The 26,664-nt window shown below is 51.2% G+C and overlaps 1 protein-coding gene and 1 long non-coding RNA gene across 3 annotated transcripts; both read left to right on the top strand.

Moving 5' to 3' along the window:
- The first annotated feature begins 3,608 nt into the window (after positions 1-3,608).
- Positions 3,609-21,184, top strand: MEOX1 (mesenchyme homeobox 1). Of its 2 annotated transcripts, XM_012786639.2 has the most exons (3): positions 3,609-4,077; positions 17,998-18,170; positions 19,462-21,184. In XM_012786639.2, the coding sequence occupies exons 1-3, from the start codon at positions 3,609-3,611 to the stop codon at positions 19,582-19,584; spliced, it is 765 nt and encodes a 254-aa protein (XP_012642093.1). In that variant the 3' UTR covers positions 19,585-21,184. The 2 variants fall into 2 exon arrangements, with proteins under 2 accessions (XP_012642093.1, XP_075850720.1); XM_075994605.1 differs by lacking the exon at positions 17,998-18,170.
- Positions 21,185-22,460: 1,276 nt separating this feature from the next.
- On the top strand, positions 22,461-26,338 carry LOC105883527 (uncharacterized). Its single transcript, XR_001159805.2, has 3 exons — positions 22,461-22,617; positions 23,571-23,834; positions 26,199-26,338. It is a non-coding gene; the product is annotated as an uncharacterized LOC105883527 (long non-coding RNA).
- Positions 26,339-26,664: the final 326 nt, after the last annotated feature.

Genomic DNA, 26,664 nt, shown 5'->3' with positions numbered 1-26,664 from the left:
GACTCTCCCCGAGGCTCAGCGTGGCTACAGAAAGAGGAGGCACGATGGTCACCCTTGCCAGCAGCCGGCTCTTTCCCCAGACGCCAGTTGTTCATCCACACAGCTGCCGGGGCAGCACGGTAGCGTCGACTCCATTTTGCCAGTGAGAAAACTGAGGCTCAGAGAAGGGGTGTGACCTGCCTGAGACCACATAGCGGATGAAAGGCGAGGCCACACCTTGAACCCCCGTCTTCTGCCTCCAAGTTGGGGGCCCTACCCTGACACCCTGGCTCTGCAGAAGCAGGTCTGCCCCGCCAACGACACGCCTGCTCGCTGCGCACAACGCAGGAAGTTCCGAAAGTCCCTCGGGATGGCTCAGGTGTGGCTGAGCTGGAAGCCCTTCAGGGCCCCCGGGACCTGCTCCTGACTCACGCCTTCCGCTTCCTCCCCGTGTTACCCCCAACAACAACCAGCACCGGGGTCCCCTCCCTTCCTGAAAACGCTGCTCCCCTGGCTGTGAGGCCACCGGGCTTTCCTCTGCCCCGCCCTCCCCTCCACCTCTGTCAGCCTGGGCCTTGACAGGCCGTGCTGGCTCTGAGGGGTTAAAGGTGCCGGTGTGGCCTTCATCTAACAAATGGGCTGCGTGAGTGGAGGGACCGTTGTTGTTTTTTCCTGGCCTTAGAAGAGGGGCCTGTCAGGAAGATGTAGAGGCCCACAGGCCCCCGGCCGTGCCCCGCAGGGGGGCTGACAGACGCCAGCAGCTGCCCGGGCGCCGGGGTGCCAGGGCCCCATGTTCCCAGGGCAGAGCACCCCAGCACGCCCCCGCCCTGTGCCCCTCCTGACCTCCCCCACCCTCCGTGACCCAGGGCCCACCCCTTCCAGGGGCAAAGGGCCTCCCTGGGATGGGGCCCCAGGGCCAGATGCAGATGCGGAGCGGGAAGCCGGTTACAGGCCAGGCCCTGGGGAAGCTGGCAGGCTGGCTCTTCCCCCGGCCCCAGGTGGCTTCCTTCCTGGGCCCCACAGCACAGCGCGTGCCCCAGCCCCACAAGGCTGTTTCTGTAGAATTTCCTCAGTGTTCCCTGTCCCCAGTTCCCCACTTTGGGATCATCAAGGTTAAGAGACATAGAGGCCCTGGGAAGAAGTCACGTTTATCTGTCACCTGCTCTGCCCTTCACATACAGGATTTCAGTCAAAATTCACAACATCTGTGGGGCGGCATTCCGATGCAGCCGGGCCACTCTGCTGCTGTGTGGCCTTGGGCAGGTTACACAGCCTCTCTGTGCATCAGAGTCCTCTTCTGAAAAACAGAGCTGATGAGACTAGCACTTGCCCCAGCAGGCTTCTGTGGGGACCCCCTGGGGCCATGTGTGCAAGGTGCAAAGACCAGTGGATGGACGTAAGCCATGACCACCTTCCTGGGTGAGGAAACAGAGGCTCAGAGAGCCCAGGTGACTAGTCCCGGTCTCACAGCTGGGAAGTGGCAGACCTGGGATTTAGACTCAGGCTTGTCTGACCCCAAACCCCCATGTCCCTTCCTCTACCTCTTCTGCTCAAGACGGAAGGAAAAGCGGGACGCTCAAGGTCAACTCCTGGTTCTGCCATTTCTTAGCGGCGCTGCTGAGCCGCCTGCTCATCTGTCTTAGCCTCGGTCTCCTCACCTGCAAAACGTGCGGGCAATTCTCACTGCACGCACAGCAGGGGAGGTGTGAGGTGCAGAGAAGACTTGCACGTGCAACAGCTAAGCCCAGGGCCAAGCAGAGAGGTGAGTCTCGTTGGTGGCCATGACCCCATCTTCTCTACTGGTCTACGACACCCGGGCCCCGAGCTCCAGAAGAGGCCACGTCTTTGCGTGAAGTGTGCATACCCCCATCTTGGACAGCTCTTCCTGCCCCCGCCGGGACGGGACGCAGATGTGACTGGAGTTTCCAGGTTAAAGGCAGGTGGGATCTTCTATTTCGCACCCCTGGGGCTCCCCCTGCTCCCTTCCTAAGTCTGCCAGCTTGGAGCACCTCCCTCCCCCCAGGGCCCTGCGCCCAGGCAGCAGGGCTAAGACCCACAGGCCGCTCCTCAGGGAACCCTGGTGTCTTTGGAACCAGCCAGCAGAAACATTGCCATTAAAGTCCACATCTGCTTCTGCCCTGATCCTGCCGCTCTGGGCAGTGGAAACACGCGGTGGGAGAGCAGTTCTGGCCCCCGTGTGTGACATCACATCACATTACCCCGAGAAATTGCACTACCCCTCCAGAGAGAGCAGCAGGGCTCGGCCATGAAGTGGACCGACTGACCAGCTGAGACGGCCACTTGGGCTGGCCGTCCTGTGATGTGCCCCCGCCAGAAAGACACGTGGGACTATGTCCAAGAGGCTCCTTTGGGGAATAGGAGCCCCCATTCCTACCTCCACGCCCGATCGCCTCAGCCTCTGGGGGTTGAGGAAGGGAAGCAGGTGGGTAGAGGTTAGCGGGGCAGCGAGCTGGTGGAGGTGAGACCGGAAGAGACTTCAAGGACTTTATTTAAGAGCCTTGACGTTGCTGTGGAGAAGAAACCACTGGAAACCTCTCTAGAGAAGAGTGTGGCTAATTGGCATGTAAGTTGGAGGTTAAAGAGCGGAAGGAAGAATCCGATTGTTTTTTTAAGTTACTGAGAAAGTAGGAATGTCACTTTGGGCAGGGAGCAATTCTTTTTTTCTAGAGTGTGCCTTTCTTTATACGACAGACCATAGTGGGCCGCTGAGACTTGCAAAAAAGATTTCTTTTAATCCACCTTCCTTTCCCGCAGGCAGCAGTAGAAGGGCCTTTAAATCAAATGCAATCACCAAGCTTGTCTCTTGCACTTATTCCCCACTTCACTCCCTGGAATTTGGCATTTGATGGATCCTGGATCTGACTTAAGGCTTTTTCGAAATCCAGGACTTGGGGAATTTTGTTAACAGTGCAATAAAAAATAACTTCATAGTGTTACAGGAGGCGCATTAAAGGCGGTGTGTGCGTGTGTGTGTGTGTGTGTGTGTGTGTGCTGCTCTCTCCTTAAAAAAAAAAATACAGACAATGTTTCTTTAAAAGTCTCCATCTGCAAATCCCATTAGATGTGCATATAAGGTTTCTGATGATTAATAGTTGCCTGCTAGGGTTTTGGTTGGAGGGGATCTTGTGTGTTCGGGTTAACCCCTCCCTCTCCTCTCTCACATTTCACTTCAGAAATTTGTCACTCTCTCCCCACCGCAGGATTTAAAAGTGTGTCTCAGCAGCCCTGGTCCAGCCCTCTGCAGGGATTCGCTCCAGGGTCCGAGTCGAGCTCCCCATCAGCTGGTGCGTCTGGGCTGGGACAGTGAAAATGTTCAGTGTCATCGGCGACAAATACACGTACAAGGGACCCCAGTAGGCAGGCCGGTGTGCTGGAGGGCAGGAGGCGAGGAGCGAGGCCAGACACAGGTGTGTGCACGCGCACAGGGTAGCTGGCCACGTGTGTGCACGCTCTAAGGAGAGACTTTAGTTTTGGTTTTTGTTTTGGTTTCTGGGGTGAACTTTCTGTTGAACGCTTTTCCCTCCTATTTACGCTTTTTCCCCCCATTTTTAAAAATTTGCATACAAAAAGTGAAGAGTGAAAGGACCAAGGCGTGCAGCGGACAGCAGATGGATCCCTCAGCCAGCAGCTGCATGAGGAGCCCCCAGCCCCCAGCCCCCATCTGGGGCTGCCTTCGAAACCCCCACTCCGAAGGCAGTGGGGCCTCAGGGCTACCCCACTACCCGCCAACCCCGTTCTCCTTCCACCAGAAACCAGACTTCCCAGCGACAGCGACGGCAGCCTACCCTGACTTCTCGGCCTCCTGCCTGGCGGCCACCCCACACAGCCTGCCCCGGGAGGAACGCATCTTCACCGAGCAGCACCCCGCCTTCCCGCAGCCCCCCGACTGGCCCTTCCCTGTCTCGGAGGCTCGGCGCAGGCCCCACTCAGGCCCACCTGGCGGTTCCAGAGAGATGGGGACCAGCAGCCCAGGCCTGGTGGATGCCACAGGAGGCCCAGGAGAGGACTACAGGGTGCTTGGGAGCACTGCCAACGAGACAGAGAAGAAATCATCCAGACGGAAAAAGGAGAGTTCAGGTAGGTGGCTGAGGGACAGCTGACCATTCCTTTACTGTGTGACCTTGGGGAGGTTGCTCACCCTTTCTGAGCTTAGGAGGCCTGACCATGAATTTCGAACAATACTGTCTAACCTACCTGAATGCAGGAGACTAGACCAGGTCCTTCTGGGGTTTCTTCCACTCCCAGTTCCAGGATTCTCTGGTGATGCACCTGTGTCCCCAGTACTCCTGGGCCCCAGGAGGGATGTGCCAGTGAGACAATGAAACAGGATCAGCAAATATTTGCAGGACACGTGGGATGGAACCTCTGGGTGCTAGAGAGGGGCTTTGCTGAGCCCAGGCTTTCTCTGGGTCATACTCCTCCCCACAGTGCTCCAGCCAGCTTCGTACATCCCAGAGCCACAGGGCTCACTCACCAGGGGCGTCACCTGAGACCAGGCTCAGAGGATTAGGACTGAGCTTGGGTCCCTGAGTGCCACCCAGACCCAGGACTCTACGTATCCAGGATCCTAGAGGCAGAGAAGCAGGCCTAGGGCTGGGATGGGAAAGGCAAGGGGTGGAGGGAGGGAGATGGAGGGCTGGGATTTGGGGCAGACAGCCCACCAGGTATCGCTCTGCAGAGCTGGGCCATGCCCCAACCCAGGGGATAGCTTGGCATGCTAAGGTCTGGCTGGCCCCCAGGGAAGGCAGCCCTGCCAGGAGCCCTCCTGAGGGATGGCCGGCCTTGGGAGAGTCTGGGAGGCAGGTGGCCGAGGGCTAGCACTGGGCAGAGCCCTTCTCCTCCCCATGGTGGGGGCCTGTTATTTCCTCATGTCCCCATGGGGCCCTCTCTGGCTTCTCCCACTGCCCATTCACCTTTTGTCTGGTTCCTTGTCCCCACCTTGCCCAGAGCAAGGCAGTCCCAAGCCTCCCGCCCCGCTGCCCTACTGTCCTGTCTGGCTGAACCTATAGAGGCCCTTCCCATGGGGCTGACCAGGGCCAGCCAGGAAAGGGGCTACCAACCAATAAATGGGAACCCTGTGCCTTGCTTTACAAAGCCCTTGTGACTTAGCACAGATTTCCGGATATCTGCTCTTTGCCGAGCCCCAGGAACGCTGAGATGAATAGGGGAGTCTCACCCCAAAAGAGCTCAAACTGAGAGGAAGAGGCGGCAGAGGCCTGTTGGCCGTGGGACGTGCTCTGGGGGAAGGCTGGGGTGCTGTGGGGTACAGACGGTAGCTCTTTCCAGCCCTACAGGTTGGGGAGGCAGGGTCAGCAGTTTGATTAGTATCTTGATTCTATCCGTGTGGAAAAGGAGAGGCTGGAAGTTGGAGGGGAACACTGCAAAAATGGGGTCAAAATACAGTGGGCAACGTATCTCAATTTGCCTTGCCCGGGACTTTTCTGGGTTTAGCATTGAAAATCCCGTGTCCCAGGAGAGCCCTCGGTCCTGCGCAAACCAGGAGAGTTGGTCACCCTAGATGTGAACTCAAACCTGGGACTTCAGACCCCAAACCCCACACCTCTCAGTAGATTTCAAACACAATCCTCATGTTGCAATGGTATTTGGTCTCCATGCGTGAAGAAGCCCCTCCAGGGCTCAGAGTGCGTGATAATAGCCACAGCTGCCCTCCTGGCTGCTAATAGAAGGGCCCTTTAAATCCTAGTGGTTAAATCCTCAGCAGGAAAATTAACTATTTCTACCCCTGGTTGGAGATTTGCCAAGAAGGAAAAAGAGAAGGAACTCTGAGTGACTTGGCTCTGGGCTATGTTCGAGAGCTTTCCCCTCCGTGGCGTCAGTCACTGCGGCTCCTCCGTCTCTGCCCACACCTCCCATGGCTGCATCCAGCCGCTTTCCAGGGATCCGAGAGCCAAGGGCACTGGGAAGGGTGAGCAATGCCAAGAGCCTGCTGGGCTCAGGCGAAATCTTTCATGATTCTAAGTTGCAGCAAAACCTAAATGTCTTTCCTTTTGGCAAGTGGAGGATGGTCCTGCATTGTGGAGCCCAGTACACACGCCTTGCACCTGACCGCCCCAAAAGCACATGGACCCCCTCTGCTGAATGCCACGCACCCTTCATGGGGTCAGCCTCTAGCGGGGAGGTGCCCTGGGCTCTCCCGAGGGGTGCCCTCAGAAGCAGCAGCAGTACACGAGGGGCACAGCAAGCCACCTTTCATTCATTCCCATGTGGTTCCAGACCCACTCTCTGGAAATATTATTGCCCACTTGCTTGAGTCTCTGCTTGGAATTTAACTGAAAGGGAAGAAGAAGGTGGGAAAGATGAGCTGCATAAGAGCCTAAAGAAAGGAGAAAGTGAGGAGCAAGACTCGGCACCTACCCCAGGAATCTAGAATTCAGCTCAGAAAAGACAAACCCACGAAGAACCACCACCCTACCCCGCCAATCCTGAGTCACTAGTTAGATCCTCTATCTAAAATTTTGATATTTTGGCCAGGCGAGGCGGCTCACACCTATAATCCTAGCACTCTGGGAGGCCGAGGTGGGAGGATTGCTTGAGCTCAGGAGTTTGAGGCCAGACTAAGCAAGAGCAAAACCCCATCTCTACTGAAAATAGAAAATTAGCTGGGGGGGGGGGTGGTGCAGGACTGTAGTCCCAGTTACTCGGGAGGCTAAAGCAGGAGGATTGCTTGACCCCAGGAGTTTGAGGTTGCTCTGAGCTAGGCTGACACCATGGCACTCTAGCCCGGGTGACCGAGCAAGACTGTCTCAAAAAAACCTTTTTTTTGGATATTTTGTTCATCATCTATTTTTTGCATTAATTTTTTTTTTTAAAACACTGCGTTCAAATAGCATTTATCTTGATTACTGAGGGTTTGGGTAACTCACCCCAGTCCCAGCTGAGCCATCTCTGCAAGGTTAAACAGCATTAATCAGAAATGTGTCTGCCATGGTACTTCACAGTTGGACAGATTGCAGAATCAACACTGCAACTTTCTGGCTGCAGGACGTTGGGGAAGTTCTTAATTTCTCACAGCCTCTGTTTCCCCAGCTGTAAAATGGGGATATAGCAATAGCGCCCTCTATATGGAGTTCCCGTGGAGGTTAAATGCAGTGACCCAAGAGATTAACGCTGTGCCTGACACAAAGTAAGACTTCAATACACAGCAGCTGTGAACGGTATTAGGCCCCTATTTCCTGAACCAGCCCATCAGAACATAGGGTCTGACAAATATTCCTGTATTTGTGAGGACAGTGGAATTGAATGTTTCAAATATGCTGTCTCAGAAAGTCCTGAGTCTGGGGTATAAGACTTGGAAACTTCTTGCAATTATTTTGGTCCTAAAATCCAGTTGTCATCAATTAGGAGCTTGGAGCGCAAAGATCTGCCGGAGCAGTTGTGGGGTGAGTTGTGCCTGGAAAATGCGCCCCACGCCGGTGGTGGAGGAGGCTCCAGGAACTGAAAGTCTGTCCCCAACTGCTTCCCCTTTCTCCTAGTGGAAGTTGGAGCTGATTTGCTCAAATCATGATCAAGAAAGCGGGGCCCCTGGGGGTCCCTGGCCCTCCCCGACCCGGGAGACCTGTGTACAGTGTTATCTTAGAGAACCACTCCCAGCCCCAGACCAGTGGGGGTTAAAGACCCCTGCTGGCAGGGACAGCTGCGAGGCCACTGTTGTTTTACCCCAAACTGTCATTGCTACCGTGGTTGTCTTTAATTTATGAGAATGAGGGATTTCGCGGTGATTTCCTGATGGAGTTCAAGGGGAGGTTTTGTGTGATCAGAGGCTGCAGGTGAGTCGCCCGCCTGCCTGGGAAGCGGCCGTGCTGGGACTCACGCTGCTCTGCCAGCGCTCATGTCCTCGCTCTGCGGAGACTCGTCTTTAATCAGACTCGATTTGTCCCAGCCTCCTTCAACTCCAACACGTGTGTTCCCAAGGGCTCATCCGGTGAATTTCTCCCCTGCAAGATCTGATCTCCACCTGACCCCGCCCAACCACAAACTCTCAAATTCGCCCGAGGTTTAAAACTCTCCGCAAAGGACCCCTCTCTGGCCCTCCACTCCCCCTGCCACACACATCCTGCGTTTTCTTCCTCCCCTTCCTTAGTCTGGCCTGTGTCCTAGCCCTCAGGACCGGTCCCTTCCCCCACCTTCTGCCTGTTGAAGTCCTACTTTAACACCCAGCTCAAAAGCCACCCCTTCCAAGAACATTTTCTTTCTTTTTTAAAAAGATTTACGACTACACTTGTACATTGCATCCACCAGTGAAAACTATAGTTAATTTTCAAACTATCGTATCTGTTAGAACCTGTGCTGATTTCCTCACTTCAGCTTGCAACTTCATAAAGGAACTCTCCTTAGATTTCTTACCACGGCACATCTTATATTCAAAATCTTTTTTTGTTTGTTTGTTCTATGTCAAAAACACATAAGATTTACTATCATAATCATTTTTAAGTGATACAGTAGAGTCAACTATATATACTGTGCAATAGATATCTAGAAGTTTTTCGTCTCACCGAACTGAAACTCTATATGCATTAAACAACTCCCCTTTTCCCTCCCCCCCCCAGTGCCTGTCAACCACCATTCTATTTTCTGTTTTGAGGTATTTTAGATACCTCATATAAATGAAATCATATGGTATTTGCATTTTTGTGACCAGCTTATTTCACGTAGCAAAATATCCTCAAGTTTCACCCATGTTGTAGCGTATGACAGGATTTCCTTCTTCTTTAAGGCTGAATAGTATTCCATTGTGTGTGTGTGTGTGTGTGTGTGTGTGTGTGTGTGTCTATCTATAGAAAGAGCACATTTTACTTATTCATCTGTTAATAAACATTTAAGTTGCTTCCACCTCTTGGCAATTATGAATAGTGCTGCAATGACCATGGGTATGCAAATATCTCTTTGAGATTGTATTTTTAATTCTTTTGGATATATATCCAGAAGTGGAATTGCTAGATCATACGGTAATTCTAGTTTTAATTTTTTGAGGAAACTTCATACTGTTTTGCATAGCAGCTGCACCATTTTACATTCCCACTAGCATTGCACAAAAGTTGCAATTTCTCCAAATTCTTCCCAACATTTCTTATTTTCTGGTTTTTTGATGGTAACCATCAAAAATGTGATATTTCACCGTGGTTCTAACTTGCATTTCCCTAATGATTAGTGATGTTGAGTATCTTTTCATGTGCTTTCCACTTGTGTATTTTCTTTGGAGAAATGTCTATTCAAGTCCTCTCCCCCTTTTTAAGTGGATTCTTTGGGGGGTTTGTTGTCAAGTTATAGTTCTGCATATATTCTGGATATTAACCCCCATATCAGATATAAGGTGTGCAAATATTTTCTCCCATTCCTTGGGTTGCTTTTCTACTCTGTCGATTATTTCCTATGCATTGTGGAAGTTTTTAAGTTTTGATGTAGTCCCGTTTATCTATTTTTGCTTTTGTTGCCTGTGTTTCCAAAGTCACATCCAAGCAATCATTGCCAAATCCAATGTCATAAAGATTTCCCCTATGCTTTCTTCTAGCACTTTTATAGTTTTAAGTCTTACATTTATGTCTTCATTTCATTTTGAGTTAATTTTTGTACGTCATGTAAAGTAAGAGTCCAACTTCATTTTTTGCACATGGCTCTCCAGTGTTCTCAGCGCCATTTGTTGAAGAGACTGTCCTTTCTCATTGTGCAGCCTTGGCAACTTTGTCAAAGATCATTTGACCATATACTGAGGATTTTTTTCTGGCCTCTCTATTCTGTTCCATTGGTCTATGGCTGCCTTTATTCTAGTACCATAATGTTTTGATTATTGTAGCTTTATAATATGTTTTCAAATAGAAAATGATGAAGCCTCCTGTTCTGTTTTTCTTTCTCAAGATTGTTTTGGCTATTTGAGGTCCTTTGACATTTCATATGAATTTTAGGATTTTTTTTTCTATTTCTGCCCAAAAAGTTGTTGAGATTTTGATAGGGATTGCATTGAATCTGTAGATTACTGTGGGTCATTGTGTGGTCATTCTAATAATATTAAGTCTTCCAATCCATGAACACAAACGTCTTTCCATTTAGTTGTGTCGTCTTTAATTTATTTCAGCAAAGTTTTATAATGTACAGGCTTTTTGCTGCCTTGGTTAACTTTATTCTTAAGTATTTTGTTCCTTTTGACGCTACTGTAAATGGGATTTTTTTTTCTTAATTTCTCTGTTGGATTATTCCTTGTTAGTATATAGAAATGTAACTGATTTTTGTGTGTTGTTTTGTATAGTGCAAATTTGCTGAATTCATTTATTAGCTCTAACAGGTTTTTGTGTGCGTGTAGAATCATCAGGGTTTTGTACATACAAGATCATGTCATCTGCTAATAGAAATAATTTTACTTCTTCCTTTCGTATTTGGATGCCTTTTATTTCTTTTCCTGCCTAATTGCTCTGGCTAGGACTTCTAGTACTACGTTGAATAAATGTGGCCAGAGTAGGTATCCATGCCTTCTTCCTGATCTTAGAGGGAAAGCTTTCAATTTTTTACCATTGAGTATGGTGTTAGTTGTGGGCTTTTCACATATGACCTTTATTATTTAAGATAATTTCCTTCTACTCCTAGTTTGTTGAGTGTCTGAGAATCCTTTCTTGCCCCCCCTCCCCACACACATGGAGTGTGCCTTGTTTATACCTTGTTTAGCAGCATCAAAGCATGGTTGGCCTTGCATCCAGCACTATAGATACATAGGGCTGCCTTTCAACCCAAAAATGAAGTGCGTAGAGGGCCAGAATGATACCTGATCCATCTGTGCAGTTTCCTTGGCACCTAGTAAAACATCTGCACACAGAAGCCCATTCAATGTCTGGTCCATGGCCTCAACCGCAGTCTGGTATTTGTTCATTCACTTTCTTACTTTCTCGCCGAGAGCAGCTCCACTGCCTGGCATGAGGGTTTCCACCCCGTGTCATGTGCTTCTGTGAAATGCATTAGGACTCGTACAGTCTCACTTATGAGAAAGATTTTCAGAGAGCCAGACTTCAGTCATAAAACAAGCCCAGGGTCAGAGTGAGTGCTGGGGTCAGAAAGACACATAAACACTCCCCTGCAGGCTGGGCTGGCTCTGCAGGCATCCTCCACCAGGTGCTGGGTCAGCTCCTGAGTGGTACCTGGGCTGGGAAGCAGGTGGAGCTTCCGTGGCTGGTCAGTAAGAGGGACCCACCATGCCAGGCAGTTAGGGGCACTGCCACGGCTGGACAGCTAGAGTGCCAGCTGTCACATGGGTGTGTGGCTGTGTTTTCCACTCTAAAGGGCTCCTTGTTCTAAGCACAGACGTCCCCTACAGCAGTGACACCTAACCTTTTTGGCACCAGGGACCGGTTTCATAGAAGACAATTTTTCCACAGATGGAGTGGGGGTGGTTTCGGACGATCCAAGTGCATTACATTAATTGTGCAGTCAAACCTCTCTGCTAATAGTGATCTGTATTTGCAGGCTCCCTACTTCTCAGTCCTCCGTGGTGAGCACCGGTGATGGGGAGTTAGGAGGTATCTTAGCTGCCACGACAGAATACCACACAGGCTGGGTGGCTCAAACAACAGAAATTTATTTTCTCATGGTTCTGGGAGCTAGAAATCTATGACCAAGGTGTTGGCAGATTTGGTTTCTGCTAAGGTCTCTCGCCTTGGCTTGAAGACAGCCGCCTTTTGTTTTGCGCTCGTGTGATCTTCACTCTGTGCACCAAGTCTTTCCCTGGTATGTGTGTGTCTGAATCTCTTCTTACAAGGACACCGGGCAAATTGGATTGGGGCCACCCTAACAGCCTCAGTTTAACTTAATCACCCCTAAAGGCTCCATCTCCAAAGACATCCTGAGATCCTGGGGTTAGGGCTTCCACATATGAATTGGGGCAGGGGGACATAATTTAGCCCAAAACTATATGGGACAGGGACAAGGCTCAAGCCTTGACGCAAATGCTCAGGTTGAAAACGCCTTTGGTGAAGGTGGCACCTCAGACAAGTGCCTGACCTGGGAGCTTTCCTAACCCAGCGTCCCAGCGGCCACAAGAGCTTGCCCACTAGGGACAGGGGATTGTTTCTGGCTACAAGCAGGTCCCTGAGTTCTTGACTTACACCAACAAGTAGAGATTTTAAAAGTGGAGACACTTTTAGGAAGGAATCGCTAAGGAAGAGGGCTATTTGACAGAGGAAGGAAGAAAAAAGGTGAAGGCAAGGGTGAGAACGAAATAAATGGACAGCCCCAGTAGCGTGCTTTTCTATTTCTTGTTTTTCCCTGTTTTCTTTGCTCAGTGACATAGATGAACAGTGTGAGTCTAGGGCCTGTGTCTTGAAGCCCACACTTCCTTTGGTGACAGCTGAAGGTGACATCTGGAACTTATAAATACAAACAAAGCCCATCACTGCCCACAACCTCCCCAGCCCCTCCTGAAGTCTGCTGCTGCCTCCTATCTCTGTCACCACTGCCCACCCTCACTGCCCCATCCTGCCTGGGACACTCAGCAAAGATTATTCTAGCACCAGGCATTCCCATTCAAGAAGAATCTGCTTTTCTTCCCAAAAAAACATCTGCTGAATTCTCTGGCCCCACCACTGGGCTCCTCCATGAGGCTGGGAGCCTGCCCATGTCCCTTCAGGCACCTACAGGAGAGGGCCTGGACATTGGGGTGGGGCAGGGCCCAGTAAGAAAGTCAGGCCAATGCCAGCAAGCCAGGGAGGCCCCAGATGTGAAAACCCACCTGGTCTTGAGTCATCTCCACCCAGGTCTGGCCTATTCTGATGAGCTTTGATCCCTCGTTCTGAAATTGAAAGTGGTAGAACTTACGAGGACATCAAAGTACCTGCACTGTGATAGCCCAGAAAGCCACAGATACCATTTTCAGAGGATCTGCCAAGATCTCACCTAGTGACGTCGTGCTCCAAATATTCCCTTCCTCTCCCTTCTCTGGGAGACACATCTGGACCCAGACACTGTCCCTGGAAGGGGCACCGCCTCCATGCTCATCAACCCCCCAGAGCAGTGTGACATGTGGCTATAGGCCTAGACTGGTCCCAGGGGCCTTGGGCAATTTAGTCTCTGGGTCTTAATTTCCTCATCTGTTCGATGGGTTAATGTGTACCTTACACATTAATTGATCAATTCATCGATTAATTAAATCTCACAGAACATTAAGAGGATGTACTAGGAAGCAGCCTAATAGTGTGGCAATAGTTTCCTATCATGGAAATGTGGGTTCTAGGCCCAATTCTGCTACTAACTTGTTGTGTATCCTTACCTTGTTTAGGCTCAACTTAAAATGACATGGTGATCCGTTGGTGTCTAAGAGCTGAAAAAAATAAAAATAAAAAAAAAAAAAAAATAAAAAAAATGACATGGTGACATTAGATCATCTCTGCATCTCTCCAAGCTCTTCTTTCTACGATTCTGTAGTATATACAAATCCAGGAAAAGTTGATCTCTGGGTGAAAGAAATCCATTGTCAACTGCAAAGTACTATTTTCATATGGGGCACAGGGCTTTCTATCTGGTCTGGGACAGAAAGTTATGTAAAATGGTGCTGCAAGAGCTGGGAAGTATAGAGTACAGGACTCTAAAAGGCATGTTCCTCTGGGTCTGTCTGAACCTCCCCGTGGCTCTGATAAAGCTGTCTGCTAACTTTAGGAAGGCCTGCCAAATGTGACAGCTATTTGTGAAACAATTTGCCTTGGATGGTATAAAAGCTTGTGGTGGAAACCACAATCACACACACATCCTGTTTGCATTTCTCTGGGCACCGTCCTGTTCGCCCACAGCCCTGCTCCAGCTGAGGGTCGTGCAAGGCCTAGGGCGGGTGGCTCACCCTTAACCACAGGGGCAGCCAGCCGAGTGCCAGCATCCTCCCTTGGGAGTTCTAGAAGAGGCCCCACTGTCCCTGAGAGAGGAACGGGACCAGGAGGACAACTGGATTGTCATTCTGATCACATCTACTGACTGTGTCCAGAATCATGGACCCCCTGGAAGGCTGAAGCAATAGTGGCTGATAGTGGCCAGAGACACAGGTCCATGAAGAGATGTGGAAGAGAAGTGCAGAAGGGAAAATAGCCAAAAGTCAGACATTTCACACGGTCTGGATCATTAAGGAGCCTCATGTTTAAGCTCCGCCATGACACCATCTCCAACAGACCCTCTTCTGACAGTTCCTGCAAACAGAGTCTCAGATCCATGCCTGGCACTGTGCTAGGTGTTAACACGCCACTTGTCTCCTTTTACCTTTTCAACAACCTTACGGGCACAGCAAGTATATAAAAAGGAAGAAACTGAGGCTCAGAGAACTTAAGGGACTTGCCCCAGGTGAGAAGGCGAATCCCTTGAGCCAGCACCTCCAGGTCCCAGACACCTCTGCAAATAAAAGTCCCCTCCACTCAGCTCCGTGCTGGGAGGGAGAAATGCCTGGCACCACCCTGATCTCTAGGCCGTGGGAAGCTGGGGAGGGCTTTGGGACAGAGCACACAGCAAGAACATGGATGAGGCGGAAGAGAGGGACAAGGAGCCAGGACAAGAATATTTGAAGTTGGGAGGACCTCAGAGTTCATCAAGGTCGGGTGTTCTCAGCAGAAGAGGGAACAGGGAGAGGAGGTATCGGGGCTTATGTAGTGGGAAAGAACTGACACCAGCTCCCCGGGACCAATCCCAAACTTCTACACATGGGGAAACTGAGGCCCAGAGAGGAGACAGAGGCTTCCCAAAAATGCACTCTCCTGGGATCAAACCGTGTTGGGGCACACGAGTTACTTTCATGTGGTAGTATGCTCAGGAACTGAGCCCCCCGGCCAGAAATGGTGTGGAAGTGCTCAGGGTTCTCTTTGTCTATCCTGATGAAAGTGTCGCCATTTTTCACTGTTGCAGAACACAGACCCGTAACTTCCACCTCAGCTTTCATAGCTCGCTTCCCATACTGTTGGTCCTTTTATCATTTCTAGCCATGGTGAAAGCTAATCCCACTCTGGGAAAGTTGGTGAGGGACAAGTGTCCTCCCAGAGCCAATATCCTGCCCACCATTAGTCATTCAAGGGGTTAGCTGAGACCCTCGGGTCCCAACCTAGGCTTCTTCTTCCCATTTCCTCTTCTGGAAATAGGCACTGAAGTCCCAGAGCCAAAGTCTGGACAGCAAGAGACAGGAGAGGAGAGGTGGATAGGAAGGGGGCATAGCTTGGTGGGCAGTGGCCAGTCCAAGACCAGCTCCAAAGGGGTCCTTTCCTGCTCTTCTCTCTAGGGAGGATTACGTGCAGGACTTAGGGTGGGGAGTTGTTTTGGGGGACACCATGGGGCACCTGTGCAAACCTACCCAGGCCTGGGAGAAGATGAGGATGGGTATAGGCAGCAACCCAGGGCAGTGCCACCAGGAACACTGGATGTAAGTAGAGCTGCAACAGTCCAGCTCCAGCCCCCACCCTAGCCGGCCAGCCAGAAGATAGAGAATCTGACACCAAAGTCGAGAGCCTCTACTCTAGTCAGATGGATCTGGGTTCAAATCTCCCTCCTGCTGCCTAAAGGCTACCTAGGCACACGGAGCAAGTTCTCGGGCCTGTCTAAGGCTGCTTCCTCTGTATAAAGGATGGTTTAGCAAATATTTAGCAAGTTCTAACTTTGTGCCAGGTACAGAAGCAGCTACCGGCTAGATGCACCAGTAAGAAAAACAATCACCTCCCTGGGGAAAGAGCTATTCATCAAATTATCACACAAATCCACATAACAGTCCTAAAGGGGATAATAGTAGTATCTACTCGTGGCTGAGCTGTGTGGTGAGGATTAAAGAAATGGATGCGTCTAAGCACACAGAAGCCTTCAAGTGCCAGCTGTTGCCATCCAGCCCTCCAGACAGCATCTGGTGGAGTTGAAGAATTGGAGAATACCTTATATTTGTCTAGCACTTTTGGGTTTTAAAAGCATTTCCACACACATTAGATGGCCCAGTATTCCCAAGAACCCTGGGAAGTAGGTGCTTTATTTTCCCCAATTTCTCGATGAGGAGAGAGAAGCCCAGAAAGGCGAAGTGACTTTCCCTTAGTCTCCAGCAAGCAGATTCGGGATCCAGGTTTAACCGCGAGTCTCTGGGCTGTCCGCTCCCGGCAGCCGCGAACAGTAAGGGCTGGCAACCCGAGCCCTGGGACAGGAGGCGGTTAGGAGCCTCGGCCCGGATTTCCTGCTCACTCGGCCCGCGGGGCCCGCCGCCAGGAGGGGGCGCGGCGCTGGCGGCGGCCAAGGCCGGAGGGCTCCTCGGGGACCCTGGCCCGGGCTGCGCGTCCTTCCCGCCGGCCCACGCTCCCGCTTCCGGAGGGGTCTGGGCCTGCCTTCCCGGCCCGGAGCCAGGGGCCGCCGGGCAGGCAGCCCGCGCCGGGGACTCGCCCCTGCCCTGCTCCCGGGCGCGCGCCGCGGGCGGCCAGTCCGGGCCCGGGCGCCGCGACCCGCCCCCGACCCGGGCACCCGGCTGCGCCAAGCACCTTGGGTCCCCGGGTCGCGGCGGCCACTCGCCTCGCAGCCCCCAGCCCGTCGTCCCCGCTCGGGGCCGTGGGGGCGGAGGACGGGGAAGCGGAGATGCAAAGGGCTGGAGCGGGGAACCAGCCAGGCCCAAACTTCCAAGTCGGATCGCGGCCTCCCCACCCCGCGCCGCAACTTGTCTATTGAGCTGACCGCGCGGGCGGCTTCTCTGCCTCACACCACGGGCCTGAACCCTCCGCCCAGCCCTCCGGTCCAGTTTAGACCCGGCCTCTGAGAACAGAGGACTGCTCCCCGCCCGCAGGGTGAGGCTGGGGTCTTCCAGAGAGGACAGGATGGGCGCAGCTTTCGGGAAAGCGCCTCACTAAGAACCACAGGCTCCACATCTGCAAAAGGACAAGCGACTGAAAGACTTCTAAGTGCCGGAGCCCCGCACAATGGCTCTTGGAGCCTTTCACTGGCCACGTGGCTCGTGTTGTTAGTTGATTGTTCAGTTAATTGTTCAGGTGTGTTGTCTCGGTCCATGAACTCTTAATTAAAGTGAAGGCAGAACAGCCTCTTACTCTGCTCAAGAGATAACGATACATTATAATGATTATTATATTTGTACAGTACTTTACAGTTTGTAAGCCTTTCCTAGAATTATTTCATTCGAACAGTATGTGAGTCAAACTGCCTGAGTTTGATTCCTGCCTCCACCACTCACAGGCTGATGAACTTGGACAATTTACTGAACTTTTGTGTGTTAGTTTTCTGGTCTGTAAGACGGGGCTAATACTAGAACCACCTGGTTGGGCTATTGTGGGGATTAAGAGGCTAATACACGTCAGGTGCGTGGTCTGTTCCCCTGACCCCGCTGGCAGTTATGACTGAGCCCCTGCTGTCTGGGACGGAGCCTCCTTCACAGGGGTCTGGGTGGCTTTCCAGACTTGGCCCTCTGGGGCAGGGCCTGAGATCCTGCTCGTCTGAACAGCTCCCTGGTGACACTGAGGCTGCTGGCACCTGGGCACCATTTGAGTAGTGAGGTCTTCGAGCAGTGGTTTGTAAACTTGACTGTGCTCCAGAATCATCTGGAAGGCTTGTTAAAACAGATTGCTGAGCCCTATCCCTAGAGTTTGTGATTTAATAGGTCTGGGGTGAAGCCCAGAGATTTGCAGTTCTAACAAGTTCTCGGGTGATGCTGATGCTGTGTGTGGCGGACCATACTTTGAGAATTTGTCTTGGGACATCTCACCTACAAGCTCATGGCCACTTTAACATCATGCTCAGGGGTAGAAACCATTAGACAGCCAAGAGCAGCTTTGGGAATAAAAGAAAGTTGGGGGGAAGTAGCTGAGATTGGGAGCCAAGAAACCTTCCCAGTTCTTAGAAGGGTAGGACACTGGAAGGAATGAGGGTACAGTGTAGCTTCTTTCTCAGCACCCCTTAAAGTGAGAGCGACTGGGAAGGGCTGCCTGGTTGCTTCTGGACGAAAGAAAGGGAACCAAGGCTCCTTCAGCCCATGCCTTCCTGGGTGGGGCCCTCTCTCCGCAGACAACCAGGAGAACGGAGGGAAGCCGGAGGGCGGCAGCAAGGCCCGCAAGGAGAGGACGGCCTTCACCAAGGAGCAGCTGCGGGAGCTGGAGGCCGAGTTCGCTCACCACAACTACCTGACCCGGCTCCGCAGATACGAGATCGCCGTAAACCTGGACCTCTCCGAGCGGCAGGTGCGGCCGGCCACCTCTCCTCTGCTCTGCTCTCCCACCGCCCCTCCCTGGACCCTCTCCCTTTTCTTCTTCCTCCACCGAGTCCAGTGGTTCCCAACTGTGGCTGCACCTGAGAAGCTCCTGGGGAGGTCTGAATAACACCGATGTCTGGGCTCCACCCCTAGACATGGTTTTAATTGGCCTGGGATGGGATCCTCGCATCAGAATTTTTCACAGGTCCCCTAAGTAAGGGGGTCCCCAACCTATGGTGAGCCAGAAAACTATTTCATTACATATTACAATGTAATAATAATAGAAATAAAGTGCACAATAAATGTAATGCGCTTGAATCATCCCGGAACCATCCCCCCTCCCTGCTCCATGGAAAAATTGTCTTCTGTGAAAACGGTCCCTGGTGCCAAAAAGGTTGGGGACCACTGCCCTAGGTGATTCTCATTGCAGCTGGGGTTGGAACCTTTGTTGTGGTTATTCCCAAACTGGAGTGTGTTGGAATCACTGAGCCACTGTTCAAAATGCAGGTTTCGGAGTTCCAGGAGAGTGATTTTGCAGCAATAATAGGTAGGACTAGGAATCTGCATTTCTCATGAATTCGTCAGGTGATTTGGATTTACAGCTGGTTCCTGGGCACACTTTGAGAAAAACTGCCCTGGTCCTTTGTTTTGGGCTTTTCCTCAGTGCATTCTGCCCACACGCATGCTCTGATGTGAAATAAAAGTACTAATAATAACAATAATATTTGATAGCCTCATTGGTTGATAGAGCACTCTGCCAGAGTGCTTGCTGTGTTTTGAATCAGAAGACTTAGATTCAAATCTTGCCTCTACCACTTCCTAGCCCTGGGCCCTCCGGGTCTCCATCCATAAAATAGGGCTGTAACTCCAGCCTGCAGGTAATACTGAAGCTCACATGAGAAAAATATGCTGACCAGAGCTATCTAAACTAAAAAGCGTGTGATAATTGTGCCAAAGGATGAGGCTCCCAGCCCCTTAGGGAATGGAGGCTGGAGGGAGCAGTGTAGGCATGGGGGGCCAGGCATATGAAACGGGGTGGGGCCAATGCTTTTCAGAACCTGTTCCCAGGTCTGTCTGGGGCTTATATGGAGACATAAGACAGACCTCTGGGCAGATTGGTGTGTCCTCCCTTTGGTCTCAGTTCCCAGGCCTTTTGGGGAGTGGAGAGGGGCAAGTGAGGGTTCCAAGCTGGGGTCCCTGGAGTTGTACCCTGGCCATCAACATGGGGAGGGGGTCACAGCGGCCCTGGAATGACCAGGTTCCCTCGCTTCTTTCCTCAGGTCAAAGTGTGGTTCCAGAACCGAAGGATGAAGTGGAAGCGCGTGAAGGGGGGTCAGCCCATCTCCCCCCATGGGCAGGACCCGGAGGATGGGGACTCTACAGCCTCTCCAAGTTCAGAGTGAGATTCTCCGTGGAGAATAAAAAAGACTGCGACTGAGCCCCCTACCTTCACCCCAATCCCACCCTCACCTTCTTCCCACTCATCCCAGGGCAGCCTCTCCACATCTTGCATTGACTCTTGGATATGAAGCTGTCCAGTGTTTCCCAGAAAGTTCTGTCCAGCATTCCTCTGTCTTAGCAGCCCCCTCCCAGGGCCTTTGCTTCCCCCACTCTCGTGGAATCACACAGTGATCCTACCAGACAGGACAAGCCTGGAAATAGCTCCAGGGACACTTCTTCTCAGGGTCTCTTGGCTGCCACCCACACCTCCTCCTACCACCTTCCTCCTATGAGCCAGGCTTCCTCCAGGGCTGGACACCACCTGGCCTGCTGAGAGAGGAGCCTTGGAACCAGCTGGTGACTCATGAAAGCAAATGCTCCAGAAGAAAGGAAATGACTGAGACACACACAACCTGGCCCACCTTTCCTCTTTGGGCTGACTTCTGGGCCCCTTGGTATCCCCAAACCCCAGGGAAAATCAGTATGAGGAGGGTTGAGGTCAGCACTCAGCTGCTGCGAGTCAGGAACCCATCCCTATCTTCAAATTTGTTTGCTAAGTGGGCAAATTTTGGAGCATTGACTGGGAGAAGACAAAAAAATAGCCTGTGTAGGTCTCTGTGTCCTCATATAATATGGCCAGTCCACACTGGCTTGACTGGGTGGATGATAGTAAACCCAGGACGGCATCTGCTGCTTCACAATGAATTTAGGGTGACAGCTGGGACTGTCGAGCGGTGCTCCAGAGAAGAGGAGCAGCTACTCCTTTGAATCCACGATTTCTGGATTGAAAACCTCTCCAGATGCTTACATTACTAAGCACGGGGCTGGAAAGTGGCCTCTGCATCCTGGGAGTGGGAGATGATAGGACAGCTGCTGGGTGGGGCCCTAGAGCTGTGGCACCCTGGAGGGGACAGCTCTCCAGCTGTGGTGTCCTGTGACTACAGAAGGGGACAAGAAAACAGTCCCTCTTCCTCCACAGGGTGCATTTGAGCCCCTCCTATGTGTTCCACAAATGCTGTTACTGTGAGAGGAGCTGCTAGGGTTATGTGTGTGGACTGCTCAGACTTCAGCCAGGTCATCCCAGGGTGCCACTTGAGGACTGATGACCAAACAACCTGGGGCAACTGAAGTCCTGGAAAGAGACAGCCCCTCTTCCCAGTGCTGCCCCCCACCATGCCAGCTGGTGTTGCAGAGGGAGGTTAGCAAGAGTTTGGATCTCTTGTATGTAGATGTCATCGTCCACGTGTAAAAATAACCCCACCTCCCCACCCCAGAAAGGACAAACTCTATGGAAAATGATTGCCAAATGAGATGGCTGGTTAGAGCATGTATGATTTTTCTAAAGCATACGTCATATATTTTCTTAAGATTACATCAAGCTAACTGTGCAAGGTCAATTCACTTTGTAAGAAAACTCTTGGAGAAATAAAATCAAGAAAAAAAGCCAAGTACCCAGACCTTTTTCTTTACAGAGCTAAGAATCACTTCTCTTGTGTGCAGCCTTTTGATTCTCATCTGATGATCACCCAGACAATGTCTAAAAGCAACAGGGCAAAGAGAAGAAATCATCTAGACCAAGGCATCTCCCTTAGATTCTTTAAAATGTGGGTGCAAAAGTAATAATTATGTAAAAAAAACCTTTTCTCCAAGCAAATGCGTTGTCTTCATGGCCCACTGTACAAGTGTGACTCTCTGTTTCCCTAATCTATGACCTATCAAATAATTACTGTTCTGTAAACAAAAGATGAACTCTTTTGTCAATAAAGGAATCATGACCATAAGCTAACCATCCTTAATGTTTAAACTCAAAGTACAGAAGTTTTTATTTAAGAGTAGAAAAATATACATCAATAGTAATAAAATGACATAAGAAAAGATATCCCAAATTCTGTCTTTTTAATTAAAAAATTATTTGTCTCACCAAGATGTCAACAATGGGCAACACAGGACTGGCTAGGGAGAGGGTAGGGAGGGAACCAGGAGAGGGACCTAGCCAGGATCTTGCATGGAAGCAACCTGGACCAGGTGTGGCCAGAGCCCGGAAGTGGCATTTCGAGGAGGTGGCAGAATCAAGCAGACCCACCAAGATCAAGGTGCCAAAGGGAAGGGGGCTCTGTCGGCTAAGGTTCAGGTTCTGAGCCAAGCAAAAGGGACACTCTCATCACTCCAACCCTCCCTCCTACTGGAAACTCGACTCCGTGGCTTTGAGGGACATCACCCTCTTCTGGTTTTCCTCATCTGTCTCGAATGTTCCTTCTCTGTCCCCCATGCAAACTCCTTTCTCGATGCTTGTGCCCTCATACCTAGTTCCCAAGATATTCTCTTTCTACCTCCACCTTCCCTACGCTTCACTTTCTTCCTAGGTGATCCCATCCACTACATTTTTCAAATTGTGATAAATGACACATAAAAGTTACTACTGTAACCATTTGCAAGTGTGTCGTTTTGTGGCATCAAGTGCTTTTATAGTGTCGTGCAACCATTGCCAGTGTCCGTCTCCAGAACGTTTTCTTCTTCCCAGGCTGAAGCTCCGTAACTATTAAACACGAACCCCCCCAGCCCCCACAACTACATAACGTTCACTCTGTGTTGGGCACTGTTCTAAGCGCTTCGTGTGTACGAACTATGGGAATTCTCTTAACAATCCTAAGACGTAGTCCTGTCATTCTTACTTCACAGATGAGGTGAGCGAGGCAGAGAGAAGTTGAGTAACCCGCCCCCTCCCCCAAGGTTTCATAGCCAGTCAGTGGTCAGGACATCCCGTTCACGTGACCTGCTTTGGCCAATAGCATGTGAGCAGAAGGGACGCATGCTCTGTCCGAGCGGGAGCTTTGAGAGTCATCAGATGACTGTGCTATTGCGCTTTTCCCTCTGGGCAAGGCTGAGATGGGGGTGCCCGGTTATCTTGGGTTCCAGAATGAGAGAGACGTGGCGCAAAGCCAAAGCTGACCCCACAGCCTTCACATACGCCAGTGAGGATAGAAAAGTTTGTTGTTGTAAGCTACTGGGACTTTGGGGGTCATTTGTCACGGCTGCACAACCTCATGAAAACTGGCCTCTCTGCTGATGAAGCCAGATTTGGAATCCACGCATTCCGGCCCCAGGCCAACACTTCCTACCCCTGCGCTGAGAACTCAAGGTTCTACATGCTGCTGCCCACTGCCCTGTGCCTCACAGTGACCAGAGGCACCTCAGACTCAAATATTTGACAGTGAAACCTCCATCCCCCTACTTTGGCTAGTTCTGCCTGTGTTCCAATTCTTCTATATCAGTTGGCAATACCACAACGCACCCATTCACACCTACTAGAAACCTGCCTCTTTGCTTTTCAGAAGCAATCTCTTACCTGTTCATTTCACTTCCCATATAGATATTTCTCCCGCCCAGTGCATTGTCTTCTCACCACCACAGGCTGTCAACGTCTTCCACTTGAGTTAGAGCCTCCAATTGCTCTCCTTCCTGGCCTGAGGCTGCTCAAATTTCACCCCCTAGAGTAGTCACAAAAAAATCCAACCTTGTCACTCCCAATTTAAAACCTATCAGTGGCTTCCCATCACCTATGAAATAAAGCCCAAGAGCCTTTACAGCCTGGGAGATCCCCATGGTCTGCCCCTGCAGCCTCAACCCACATCCCTGCCACAAACTCCGTGCTCCAGGAAGACCAAGCCACCTGCCATTCATGGCCATACGCCGTGTGATTTCCAGCCTCCATTCCTTTGCTCCTGCCCTTCTGTTTGGAATGCCCTCCCAGATCTGGAGCCCCAAGGAATTACGTGTTCTAGGATCACACAAAATGCACACACAGGCAGTTTGAACATGTGATACCGCCCAGCTAATTTTCAATAGCAGGCCAGTGCCTGACATTAGGCAACAATGTTCACCAGTTTCTAAAGCTAATAGAAAAAAATCTCTTTCGGCATGAGAATTTTAATTTCCCCCGTAAACACAGGTAATAAATCCATGGAGGAGAACCTGATTGTGAAACTAAAGGCACATGCACCTTAGTCAAGCACACTCCCCGCTCCCCTCTCCCTCGTTGGCGCTGGCGTTTGATGGAGCTACGCTGGGTGAGAAGTAGCGGGGACCACCTGCTCTTCAAGTTGGTAAAAATCCTCCACTTTCTCCCAAGGGCAAAGCTGCATGAGGGAAGCAAGGCCACCCACTGGGGACTCCCCGATGGGAAGCAGTGACTGTGACCAGAGATGGTGACTAGGTAGGAATGCAAACAACTGAGAATTCCCAGACAGTAACTTTTCAGTAATGGGTTTCTCCATCCTTGAGAGAGCATCAGGGACGAGCGAGTGTGTGGCCAGCCTTCTGAGAGAGATGGGGACATAAAAGAGATAAAGCGAGGAGAGAATCTATTTCCAATTGAACAGGCCTGGAGGGGCTCAGGTCTTCAGAAATCTGCCCACCTGCCTGGCCGGGCCCTGGGGTGGGTGCATGCATTTCTTATGGTTCTTCTACTTGGAGAAAAGAACTAGTGTCAGGCAGGGATGTACTCTTTCCTGTCTGCATCCCCAAAGCACGACAGTTCCAATAAGAAAGCCATGTAGGTGGCTTTCTTTCCTTCCATTGAGTGGAAATGGTTTCCAGGAAGAGCTACATATTATTGTCCAGCCAGGAGGGGAGCCTGTGCCAGCCAATGTCTCACAGCCACCAACCAGGCACGTGTCAGTTGCATCCTTTCTTGGCCACCACAACACTGGGCTGTCACTGTGCTCCTTCCCTCCACCGGCTGCCCCTTCTCAGTCCCATTTGTTGTCAACCATGAACGCCTGAATATTTTTGAAACACCTTCAAAAATATCTCCATGCCCTTCTCTAAGGCCACCATCGTCTGTGGCCACCACCATCCCTTTGTCTCTATCTTCCCACCTTGTGTGTGTTCCTTTATGGCCACTATCATACTTCATAATTCTTTGATTTGTTTGTTTGTTTGTTCATGTGTGATCTGCTTCCTAGGCTAGAAGGAAGAGAAGGAAATGTGTTTCTCTGGTCATTTTATTCACAGCCACTAGCATGATGCCAGGCACGTAATAAATGCTCAATGAGTAGTATTGGTTGCTCAGATGGATGAATGGATGGGTGGGTGGGTGGATGAGAGAAGGAATTGTCAAATTATTGGTGTCACCTGCCTTCTTCCCTCCAAAGTGCCCATTGCTGGACACATGGAGAGTGTGGGGGAAGCTCTGGCCCAGAGGCTGGTTAGATGGCTTGATGCGGTCAAGCCTTCAGACCACCATATCTGGCGGGTCATGCCCTTGAAGAGGAGGACTGGACACCCACACCCTGAGCCCTGTCTGAAGTCGGACAAGCTTCTCTTTGACCTGTGCTTGGCCAAGAAACAGCTTCCAGGGCCTGACCACTGTCAGCAGCAAGACTCAGAGGCATGCCTGATAAGAGACTTGCAAGCCGTTCACACGTGTCTCTGAGGGTGACGCTTAATAGCTTGGAGGTGACATCAGGGTTGGGACTAATAGCCAATTGAACAGAAAGAGACATGACCTAACTCGTCTCTCGCCATGGTCCTGGCTGCGAGAGCTTCTCTTTCTTTATTAATTTCCTAACCGGAGCTGCTGGCTCAGGACTCCAGCCTGTCCCCAGTGCTGGGGCCCACGGCTGGGCTTACCTCCAGTGTTAGTGGGGAGGGAACAGGCTCAGCCGAGGTCTGGGAACCCCCACGAAGGGCGTCCACCGAGTCTGTGCTCATCTTGGCAAGAGCTGGGCGGTTGGCTTTCTCCACCGCCCGGTGGATTTACCTACCGTGCTTTCAGAAATCCAGTTGGGCAAATCCAAGAGCTCGAAAGAATTCCTCATGGTACAAAAGAAAACTTGCTGCAGCCTCCCATCTAGCTGCAGGCTTCCCCAGTGGCTGGAAAGGATGGTTTTATTTGTGTTTTAAAAAATGATTTAAAACCAGTTTTCCAGGGACACAAATCCTGTCTAAAGCCCCCGGCACACCTGGCTAGAGAGCTGCAGGCCTCTGTCTGAGCTGGCCATGGCCTGGTGGGACCGCGCTGTCTTCGGGTTATTTTCCTTTAATATTCTCTGCATCGCAGGAAGAGAAATCCCATACTCCCCTGTGCCTCCCCATTGTTGCTCCCATCCCCCCACACCTACACACACACACACACCAGCCTCAGGCACGACAGACTTCAGTTCCAACACAAGCTCTGCCACAGACCAGCTGTGTGACCTTCAAGAAGTCGTGTACCCTCTCTGCACCTCGGTTTCCTCACCTGTGGTGCTTGGTAAACTTTTGTTGAAAAATACTTCGATAACAAAGGACAGATCATATTGTACTTCCAGGCCAGTGGGAGGATTCCATTCACTCATTCATTCTGCAGAAGTATCACTTGAGTGCCAACTATGTGTTAAGTCCTGGGTACGAGGAGTGGGGACAGAGTCAACCTGTCCCCAGGACCAATGGAGTAGGGTCTGCAGGGCACCTAGCCGGGTGCCTGGCTCAGAGTGGGGCCTCAGTGAGGGGTGAGCGCATACCTTTCTGTCTGTCTGTCTGTCTGTCTCTCACACACACCCCATATTCTAGTCAGAGTTTTCTTCTCCTTCTGCAGGGAGGCTACAAACCAGTGAGAAGGAAAGCGTGGGGCAAGGCGCAGGTGGCCAGGGTTCCAGTGTCTGCCTCCTGCTCGCTCGCCGTGGGACTTCCAGCAAGCCGCTTACCTTCCCCGGCCAACTTCCTGAGTGCAAAAACAGAGCAGGTTAGTACCTTGTTCTGCCTTGAGTTCGAAAGATAGACAGAAATTACAGGCAAAGTGCCTTCCAAGCACCACGCTGCATGAGCACGCAGCCCAGCTGCAGGCAGTCGGGGGTAGTGACGAAGGCCAAGGGCTTGGAGGATGATGGGTCCCGACTTGCTGCTGATGCACTGGCCCAGAGCAGAACCTCTGCCCTCTTCCACTACATGGCCACACACGGAAGCCCCTAAGCGCGCCCTGTGATAGCGATTCAGCTATTAAAGCAACCCCCAGCCACATACACATGCCCCCTCCTCGGAAGGCATCACTCAGACCTTGACCA

Source organism: Microcebus murinus, chromosome 18, assembly GCF_040939455.1.
Source record: "Microcebus murinus isolate Inina chromosome 18, M.murinus_Inina_mat1.0, whole genome shotgun sequence".
NCBI classification, from domain to species: domain Eukaryota; kingdom Metazoa; phylum Chordata; class Mammalia; order Primates; family Cheirogaleidae; genus Microcebus; species Microcebus murinus.
Note: the sequence above shows the minus strand (reverse complement) of the source record. Positions and strands in the feature narration are given on the sequence as shown.

What these genes read in the sequence shown, in the direction of transcription:
- MEOX1 (XM_012786639.2), top strand. Translation starts at nt 3,609, where the DNA reads ATGGATCCCTCAGCCAGCAGCTGCATGAGGAGCCCCCAGCCCCCAGCC. An exon ending in ACGGAAAAAGGAGAGTTCAG is followed by an intron (nt 4,078 to 17,997) that starts GTAGGTGGCTGA and finishes CTCTCTCCGCAG; the next exon opens with ACAACCAGGAGAACGGAGGG. An exon ending in TGGACCTCTCCGAGCGGCAG is followed by an intron (nt 18,171 to 19,461) that starts GTGCGGCCGGCC and finishes TTCTTTCCTCAG; the next exon opens with GTCAAAGTGTGGTTCCAGAA.